General features: G+C 42.5%; 1 protein-coding gene across 1 annotated transcript in view; it reads left to right on the top strand.

The window, feature by feature from the left end:
- Window positions 1–7,746: 7,746 nt before the first annotated feature.
- The window catches only part of LOC103367495 (proteoglycan 4), a 9,377-nt gene continuing 6,704 nt past the window's right edge, over window positions 7,747–10,419 (top strand). The window contains exons 1-8 of the mRNA XM_008295528.1: window positions 7,747–7,759; window positions 7,866–7,944; window positions 8,288–8,404; window positions 8,637–8,759; window positions 9,189–9,269; window positions 9,389–9,445; window positions 10,095–10,148; window positions 10,240–10,415. Of these exons, the coding sequence (XP_008293750.1) occupies window positions 7,866–7,944; window positions 8,288–8,404; window positions 8,637–8,759; window positions 9,189–9,269; window positions 9,389–9,445; window positions 10,095–10,148; window positions 10,240–10,415 (687 nt within the window). The 5' untranslated portion in view covers window positions 7,747–7,759. The remainder of the gene's footprint in view (window positions 7,760–7,865; window positions 7,945–8,287; window positions 8,405–8,636; window positions 8,760–9,188; window positions 9,270–9,388; window positions 9,446–10,094; window positions 10,149–10,239; window positions 10,416–10,419) is intronic.

Raw genomic sequence — 10,419 nt, 5'->3', positions numbered from 1 at the left:
CTCTTTTTGGCAAACAAATTCCATCCATAGTACTCGTATAAAGAGGTGAGGAAAGAGACTGAAACTGTACAAAAGCATAAAAAAGGACAGCTGTAATTATTGGATCACGATGGGGCAACCAGATGAATTGATAATCAGAAGACCAACAAGGCCTAAAATCTGCCATCAGTACAATGTGAAATTAAACCACCTACTGTGTTTATGTTATATATTATTTAATTATGTATGATATGATGGCACGTGGGCTCAGTGGTTAGCATCGTTGCCTCGCAGCTAGAAGGTTGCCGGTTCCGGTTTCTGCATGGAGTCTCCATGTTCTCCCCGTGCAGCGTGGGTTCTCTCCGGGTTCTCCGGCTTCCTCCCACAGTCCAGAAACATGCTGAGGTTAATTGGTGATTGTAAATTGTCCGTAGGTGTGAATGTGAGTGTGCTTGGTTGTCTGTCTCTAAGTGTAGCCCTGTGATAGACTGGTTACCTGTCCAGGTGAACCTGCCTTCACCCTGAGTCAGCTGGGATAGACTCCAGCCCCCCATGACCCTAGTGAGGATTAAGGTGTATAGATGATGGATGATGGATGAATTATGGTACGTGTATTACCTTAATATCAATACTAGATGTTTAAAATATTGTGGTTATTGTCAGTAGTGCTACATCGCAGCATCCGTAGCCTACATGTATGTGCGGTGTACACACTGGCATTGATATGTTAATGCGTACACACTCATGGACAATACATACAGTAAACAAAGGTTCATGTATATGCATATGTACAGAAACCGCCTTTTATGTATAGCTGTTTTTATTCTGTATCTGTTTAATCGAGTTGTTTTGTTATTTAAACCTGAACTTAAAAGCTCAGCCAGGTTACACTGAACATGACACGTGTACAGTTTCTTTTTGTCAAACATCTAGCTTCAATAAACGAATAAAACATTTACCCTGACTGAAGCCAAGGTTTCATGTTTGTGATGCTGCTGTGCTCCATCTAAATGCGTCTCTTTAAAACCTTCGAGATCACCGCCAGACTTTAAAATAAAGATTTTTAGATAATGGTGCTGGATCAGGGAGGCTGTAGTGACTCAAAGTGCAGCGTCAGGAGAGCTCTGCTGAGATAAAAGCAAACACACAGTAGAAACACAGCTTCATTGTCGTCCTCTTCAATCAGTGCTCATCTATCATATTGACTTCTAGTCCACACTGTTGGGCTCCTTGGGTCTCACAGGTGTTTACTATTTGTCATCAACAAGGAAAGCTGTGCATGTGTGCTTTCTTTATGCATACAGGTGCAGTTTAGAGCCAGAACACAGTCATTTTGTTAAATTGTTTTGTGTCTTTGGGATAAACTTGTCTTTCAGTGAAAACCCACACAGGGTGCAGTGGGATAAGTAAGAAAGGAGGCTCCATTTATCTTCTAATGTCACCGGATCTTAGTTGTAGCACAGTTAAGGGTTTGTGTGATTGAAAGGGAACGCCGGCTTTTTCTGGCTAAAAAAAGACACGATCCTTTCTGACTATAAATAAATGTAGAAATAAGCAGTTAAGTACAAGCAGTGTGTTGTGTGCTAATTTTACACATCTTAGCAAAGCACTGATTTGGTGGTTTGCAGGTCAGTAGATCATCTTGGGATATGATCTTTGAAGTTTAATTTTATGACAGCTTTAACCTCGATGTCTAATCCTGCAAATCAACAGATACGTGCATGTAACAGGAGTGCAGCTCGAACGCTACTGCTGTCACACTAGCAGGATATATTTCAAGGGGTGAGCGACAGGAATATATTTACCTCCACACCAACCTCCTCCTGACAGCCAGAGAAGATGGCTGAGATAGTGACAGTAGGCCTGAAGGAGGTGATGACAGCAGGCTGTGAGAACGTAAAGCTGTCTTCTCCATCAGTTCATCAATAAGGCCTGAAACATACATATGGAGCAGCTCATTTGAAAGTAATAGTGAGTTATGCGGTGCTCATGAGGAGGTTCTCAGAAGATAATGAAGCAGATACAGACTCTTACATGTGAAAATCAGATGAGGTTATAGATCATTTCGGTGGCATGACACTGTCTGCACTGTGCTGTTCTGTAATTCAATAAGTGAATGTATTGATGAGAAACGTACAACGATGAAATCTAATTATCACCACGTAGCTGCTGATTTCCTGAACTGACTGTGAAGAACATTTAGTGCTTTGCTTTTGAAATTTAAGTGGATTACAGCTCTGAAACCAGTCAGTTGTGTTTTATGTGACTTGAAGAAGAATGAAACAGCAGACGCTTGTGCAAAGTGATGAATGTTGTGTTGTGTTAGTTTTCACAACCAACAACCAGGGAGTGAATTTAAAAACGTGGTTGGTGATGGACAAAACTTCCAGATTCACTTCTTTTAGATTGAGGTTGCAGCCAGCCACTACTTCCGATGACATTTGAAATGTACAAAAATACCTGCAGCTGATGTTTTGGTTGATACCTGCTGCTCTGACTCACCGCTGTGCACCTTCACTTGTCCTTTCAGGCGCTGTTACACATCAGAGACAGCAGTCAGAGTCCTCGGCTGGAGGTGTTGACGCCCGATCTGATGTTTAAAGATGCAATATTGAAATCAGTAGGCTGCAGGAGAACATAATGTCAAAGACAGTGTGTAGCTGGAGTTATAATTAGCGCATATTCCCTGCGCTGTAGTTTAGATTAGATTATCACCACTTCCACCTTCAGGCTTAAGTCGAGCCGCAGCCATGAAGAGAACATTCGACGGAAAAGTCACGAAGCAAGACGTTTTCAAGATATCTGACGGTTCGATTTGTCACAAGACCAAAACCAGATTTCTCTTATCCCCGTGTTGACTGTGAGATAACAAACTGGAGGACGACATACAAGCTGTGTGATTATACAAAAACCTGTTTTTGTCAACAGTGTGATTGGCAGCGTCCCTTACTTCCATCTGCAAACACAAATGAAAGGGGGGGATAATTGTTTGAGCCTTTAATCCACAGTAAAAATCTCCCAAATAAAATGAAATGAGCGGCTGAATTTAATTATGTATCATCAGTCCCTGCCACCTGTTGATGTGCCTATTTTTATCCCGCTCGAGGGTTGCTTGTGACACCAGCCGATATGCTCTCATTTGTCTCCCTCTAAAGGTTCTTTCTGATCATGTCCTCATTCATCATATCAATACATTGCAAACAAAAAGGTTTCGACAGGCGTTTTCACAATTTCAGTTTGCAGATGCAACACGAAGGGCTGTCGCTGGTTCGGTCATCTCAGCTGTCTGATCCTCTTCCAGCTGCCTAACGAAGCCTGTGTTGTGCAGATTTATTTCAGTGTAAAAGGAAATCAAACTGAAATAAAGCATGGAGGCTTATCAGACAAAGTGCTGAGGCTGTTGTCTGATTACAGCAGAGCGAGGTTGTTGTGTTGTTTCCTGCTTTGAACTCAACTTCAGTGTGTTCTTTTTTTTTTTTCGCACAGAGCCAGAAAGTTGCCGAGCCGCTATTGTCAGTCTTTCTTTCAACAAGACCGAAAATTATCTCCTGTGTGCATCCACATGCTCTCCATCACCTCTCCTCCTGTGCGTCCCCTTGCTTGTGCCTCTCATCGGCCTCTTTCAAATCAGCTTAACTCCTGCTCGAGCAGACTGGCTGATTAAAGCTGCCAATACAGAAGATGGCCTCCACCGCTCACAAGGCACAGACACAGTTTTGGATCCAGGAAAACAAGCTTACTTCCCCCCTCAGCGGTCCTATAATCTCCCCAGGAGATCCAGAGTGTGGCACATCCATCTGTGGTAATAAGCACTTTATGCCTGCTCTCGGTCATATTGCTGCCTTTTGCTGGGCGTCCCTCGGTGCCCGGTGTCTGCCTCTCTGTGGGCTCGATGGGAGCTGAACAGGTCTGTGAACTGTCAGGATGAAATGATAGAGAGGAAGTCGCATCATCAAACTTTTTGTAAAAAACAGTGAAAATAGCTTTAAGATCAAAAAAGAATTCTTTAGTTCTTTGTGTAGTTGTCAAGACTTCAGATATTCTTACTGACTGAATGGGTTTTATCTTGTAAGCTTGCTTGAGCGTCCAGTTTATACATTTTGTAAACTGTAAATCCATCCATCCATTATCTATACATCGCTTAATCCTCACCAGGGTCATGGGGGGCTGGAGTCTATCCCAGCTGACTCAGGGTGAAGGCAGGTTCACCTGGACAGGTAACCAGTCTATCACAGGGCTACACTTAGAGACAGACAACCAAGCACACTCACATTCACACCTACGGACAATTTACAATCACCAATTAACCTCAGTATGTTTCTGGACTGTGGGAGGAAGCCGGAGAACCCGGAGAGAACCCACGCTGCACGGGGAGAACATGGAGACTCCACGCAGAAAGATCCCGGGTGTTCTTCACTGGGACGCGACCTTCTAGCTGCGAGGCAACAGTGCTACCAACTGCAGCACCTTGTAGCCTCTGTATATGTGACATGATTTCTTTTATTTAGTGAGAAAAAGACTCACGTGGGATTGACACAAACTGACAGGAAGTCAGCTGGACGTGCAGTAAAGCTCAGCTCAGAGTTGCACCACTGGAGTATTTGGCACATCGTAATAAAGAAACAGAACATCTATTTATTCACGTGAGTCAAGTCGGTTTCTCTGTTTTTTTTTAGGCTGCTGTATCTTGTATGTCGCTGCGGTTTATTTTTCTGAACACAAAAACTTATTCTACTCCGGAAAGCAGGCTGAATAGTTTCCAGAGACTCCAGAGGCAGTCGTCTGATGAGATAAGACAGCTCCCACACCACAAAACTTTTAATTGTCAAACTTAAATTAGGTCGTTTTCTGCAACGCGCTGCAGAAACACTTCTCTCCTGAGCTGCCGGATGTCAGACTATCGCACGGCAGCACCGAAACTTGTAAACACAAGGGGGCATGCTGACTCTACTTTCTGAACTTTCAGCTTCTTAGTGTGGCAATGACCTGCTCTGGGTTTTTTTTTTTCAGATTAATATGATGCATTCTGTGCTCATAATGTTCTAGTAGGGAAAGTGCTGTGTGGGTTTTTCCTTCAGCGTCTGTGTTTACCTGACTGTTTGGTCACCCCAGCCGGATCCTGTTATTGTTGCTGCCTTAACACAAGTGCACTAATGAGCAGTTTTCCTCTAATTGGACCATGACAGGATGGGAAAATACCAGACGCATGATATGGTCCATCAACACTCCCATCTACAAAACGCCCACAATGCAGACCAGCCCCAAATTTTTAAAATACATCAACACAGTAATCGGTCTCGCATATTAAGAAGGATCCTGTTTGCTGTTCCTGTGCAGTGAGAAAAACACCCAGTAATCCCATAAACTCAGAAAGGAATCCCAGCCAAATGCAGTAAACCCTGATAGACTGCTGTAAAGTCTTAAGTGCATGTAAACACGCTGTCTAAAATGTCATTATCAGGATTACTAGCTACCTTGTTGTTTCCAACATGGAGACAATGGCCCTTCCAAGAAGATAAGTCTGAGGGGTCCTGAGATGGAACAAGTGAAGCAGGATGCTCAGTAGAATAGGTTTCATTTTGTCTTGTTTTTGTGAATTGCTGGATCTTTCTGCCCCTTTCAGACCTTGACAGGAATGTAAAAGAAGCACACTGAGCTGGTCCAGAAACTGCTGCAGCTTCTTCTGAGTGGTTCAGAGAATGACCGACCAGTGAACTCTCTCATCCTTGTTTGTGTGTTATAATCACAGCTTTAAAAAGCTGCCCTGCTGAAAACACCTCGATAACATGTCCAGCTGCTGTTTTTGCCGGGTGGCAGGTCACGAGTGAAACAAGAAGTCACGTCTGTGCATTTCCACCTTAAATCCACTGAGTGTTGATGACAGTCTCAAGAACACAGATTCAGACTTTTGGGGTTTCACGTGTAGTAAAATTTAGTTTCTGAGCAGTTTAACAACGGTTAAGCAAAGTCGTAGGTGAGCTGAAGTGCTGGAGCTGCAGCGACTGATAGAGGGATGGGTGGACTTCATAGATCTGATCTAAAAGAAGGCAAGGGCGTAGAGCATAGGTGTCAAACTCAGGCCGACGGGAAAAATCTGGCCCACAATGTCATTATATTTGGCTCGCAAGATTATTTCAAATGTCTGTTAGAGCTGGTATGTAGCACCGCTGATACTACACATCCCAGAATGCTCTGCTGGTGTGTTGGCATGTCAATGAAGACCCGCAAATGTCCCTTCCTTGGAAAAAATTAAGTACATTTTTTTTTCTCTTTATCATTAAGTACTTTTTTTTCTTTTTCTTTTTCTTTTAATTTGATTGTTTTGTTGTTGGCCTGTGGAAAAAGGTTTCCATTGAAAATTAACTCAAAAGGTAACAAACAAAGAGAGGCATAAAAATTGTTGCTATTTTATCCATAAAAAAAAACAAAGAAATGAATGCCGCTGATGTGTCTCTGATTTTAAATTTGATTTCTCATGTGTTCATAATATTAAGCTTTGCTTGTTCCAGATTCAATGTTTAAGCAAAACTTAAGTTTATTTCCAGATGAAAAAGTTTGTCATTATATATGTGCAGAGAAAGAAAACATGTACAACTGTAGTCAATCTTTTAAATAAATATCGAGTATTTTATTTCTGCCCACTGCGTATTTGAGTTTGACAACCATGGTGTAAAGAATTACATCCAAGTCACTTTGGGGCAGGATGGAAATATTTACTTCGAAAAACGTTCACATATGTAACCCTGATCCACAGACAGGACTTTTAGAGGTTTGATCGGTGACTCTAGAGGGACTTCAAGATAAAACACAACTTCAAAACCTTTATTTAACAGTTTAAAGACACTTTCTGCAGACTGATGAAGTAACATTTTACATTTTGCTTTTTTTGGTCAGTATTTTATTGGAGTAGACAGAATTCATAGCTGTATGCCGCTATAGCTCACCTGGTTGAGCTGGTGACCCATGTACAGAGGTTATTGTCCCTGATGCAGCGGCTATGGGTTTGAATCCCGCTTGTGGCCCTTTGCTGCAGGTCCTTCACCCACTTTCCTGTCTCTCTCTTCACTGTCCTATACAATAAAGGCAAAAAGGCCAAAAATAACTTTGAAAAAAAAAAGTTCAGCTGTAGACCAGTAGATGTTAAAGATAAATATTTAAATAATCCAAAATGAAATTGTTGACATGTAAAATATACAATAACAGTTTTATCCCCAAGCTATCATTTATTAATAGCTTAATTTAAAAAAAGGTATAAATCTATTGTTTGCTGTAGACAATATAAATGCAAACACATTGTTATGTTATTTTAAAATGACCTCTAGAAAGAGTAGCTGTTGCCAATACAGCAACCAACAGGGATCCAAATAAACAATCACATGTTAAAAAGGAAAAAGAAGTTGTTTGACCGTCCACATGGTATTGATCTAACAAACCTCCAAAGTCTGGCATGATGTCAGCGTCCAGTTCTCGCACTTGTGACTAAGCAGCAAGTCCCAACCACTGATTTTTTTTTTCTTTTTTCTTTTCCTCGGAAGCGTGTAAAGTCAGCCGTCTGTCTGGCACAGATGTGTGTGTTGATGTGCTTCCAGCTGTTTGTGGGGAATCGTGATGTCTGGACCTGTGGTCTGGACTGGAGGACCCTCCCTGCAGCCTGTGAGATCATCACACTTTTAATTAGACCGGATACGCCAATTAACAGGAGGTGGACCGGACTCTGTGAGCCTTTAAAAAGCAGCCTGAGTCAAAGCATCAGCAGTGTTCAGACGGAGGCTCGAGCAAGGTGGGTCACAACTGGTCTTCTGCTGCTACAGATCAAGACTGTCTGTGTGAACATAGAATCAGTCATAATGGAAAATGTATTTATTGTTTATGTGTGTGTGTTTCAGATGTACAGGAGGATGTCTTCCACACTGTTTTATGCTGTTGTTCTGCTGGCGTGTGCTTTGAAATTCAGTTCCAGTCAGAGTAAGTATAATTTACATTAGTACTGAATAGAGAACCATTTAACTTAGTTTCATTCTTTAACACTCTGTGCCAGAAATGTATTTTTGTAAAAGGTTTTTCCTGGAATGTCGTATATGTTTTCTGTGTTTGTACTCGCTCATGTTTACTCTGTTAATAATTATTTACTAGAGAGGAAACCGAAGGCTGCACTGTGTTTTTCTCACTACGTCAGAAATCAATTTTTGGCACTTTTGTGTCGACTGTGTCCTCAAGCAGACCTGTTACTGGGGCAAATGGGATCTTATTTTTGTACTTTGTGTACTTTTCTGACGATGTTTTTTCCTTTTTATGCCCCTCATAACAGCGAGCTGCAAAGGTCGCTGTGGTGCTGAGTACTACAGGGGCTACATGTGCCAGTGTGACTTCACCTGTCTGGCTTATGGGGAGTGCTGCAGCGATTTTGAATCTCAGTGCACCACAAGTGAGACTTTTTCTCTGCTTTCTTCCCTAGAAACTTGCCAAATGCAATTTTGTGCACAATTTAAATGCAGTTTTCAAGCCAGTGTATGATTTCTATCCTTGCTGGGAGCAACATTTCATACGTGGTCTGAATATATCTTATAAACGCTGCTTGATGATTCAGTTTGTCAGATACATTCGGCACCACTGTGTGTGTCTCTTGTACTGAAGCCTGCTGTGTTTGTGTGCAACAGAAAACTCCTGTCTCGGGCGATGTGGAGAAGCTTTTAAAAGAGGCCGGCTGTGCAGCTGCGACCCTGATTGTGTGAAGTACAAGCAGTGTTGTCCAGATTTCAAACTCCACTGTGACGCAGAAGGTAACCGACACATTCAGCTCTGTTGTGTGTTTCTGCATGTTAACCACTGCAGAGGTCCTTCACAGTTTCATGCTCATTATAAAAGCAGTCATACATCTCAGATGTTGTGTATGATGTCTGGAGGTTATTTGATTTGTACTAGATGATGTGGTATTTGTGGCAGCATGTTAAAATCATCTCTCTCAGCTCATGCAACAATTATAACTCTGGCGATTTGAGATTGTGCCGTACACTTTATGCGCTGTGCATGAAAGGTGAGAGATTCCAGGATCAGTCTGACACATCAAGCTAGTCCCTGTGAGACGGCCTGCATGTCCAGCACCAGCATGCACAGCAGCATGTCCAGCAGTGCACCAGCAGCATGCAGTAACCTGCACCGATGCATTGGGTTAAGTTTGACAATATGTTCTGTCTTGGTAATTACCACAGACCAAATCATGGGAGCATCCAGTGCAACAGCACCGGGGAAGACAAATTCATGCAATAATGTAAATGATAACAAACCTAAAGGTATATTTTTCTTGGCAAAAGGTTTTTTTTTCTATTACATTTTCAGTCATTTGGGATTTACAGCAAGCTGCTGTTTACAAGGTCACCCTGCTGATGTATGTTCATTGATATTCCCACAGACACAGTTGTTGATGCAGTGGATCAGCCGTCTACATTCAGCGAAGGAAATGATGCAGGTGAATATATGCTTTTGGAAATGCACACACACACACACACACACACACACACACACACACACACACACACACACACACACTTATATATAAATGTACTTACACAGAACTGTTACACTTGATCCCAACAGCGCTATTCAAACGTCCCCCGAATGTTTTCGATCACTTGATTACTTAAACGACTATTGAGCTGAATCAGTGCGTCTCATAAAGCATACGTTAGGAGGACTGCAGAAGGATGTTCATGGTCGGCTGCCACACTGTGGCTCCGTCACGGTGGTTGGCTTCAGGGGCCAAGTCTCAACAGAACAAGCCAAGAGCATCAGTGTCACGGGCCAAAGGAAACACAAGGAAGCAGTGTTGTGATGAGAGGGTGTAGGAGCGCTGGGCACAGGCTCAGAGAGGAAAGCACCAAATTAAGCCAGAAAGGTTGACAGAACGTTTTTCTTTGAGGTTTTAAAAAAAAAGATTCTGTAGTTTTCTTTGAACCGTTTAATGGGTGGAAATACTTTTGGATCTTTAATCAGGGGAAGAAGTGCCAGGACATTTCTGTCGAATGCAGGAAAAACTAAATAGTTGTGATTACTGCATCTGTGCTACACGACCAATTAGGAACATTTATGTTATGTAATTTTGCCTTTTTCGCCCACAGATGACTACGTGGTTCCTCTGGACGGTCCAACAGAAAGCCCAACGGATGAACTTGGTGAGTTTTGAGTAGAAACGTAACAAAGCTCTTCACCAGTGAAGCTTCATGAGCGTGCAGAGCTCTTCTCACCGTGGTCACACTGTTCTAGGTATGAACAGCAAAATCTCTCCTGTTGACGACTTTTCCAACAACGGAGTGGAGGAGCTGGAGGCAAGTCCAATCCCAGAGAGCACCAGTGGTTATGGATCCACTCCAGCTGACCTGCTGGTTCAAGGTTCTACTGAGCCCACTCTGGTTACAGACACCATGGAGTTCACTACCGAGGCAG

Source organism: Stegastes partitus, unplaced genomic scaffold (genome assembly GCF_000690725.1).
Source record: "Stegastes partitus isolate 25-593 unplaced genomic scaffold, Stegastes_partitus-1.0.2 Scaffold1055, whole genome shotgun sequence".
Taxonomy (NCBI): Eukaryota; Metazoa; Chordata; class Actinopteri; family Pomacentridae; genus Stegastes; species Stegastes partitus.
The sequence above is the reverse complement of the archived record's forward strand: the minus strand, read 5'-3'. Positions and strand labels throughout refer to the sequence as shown.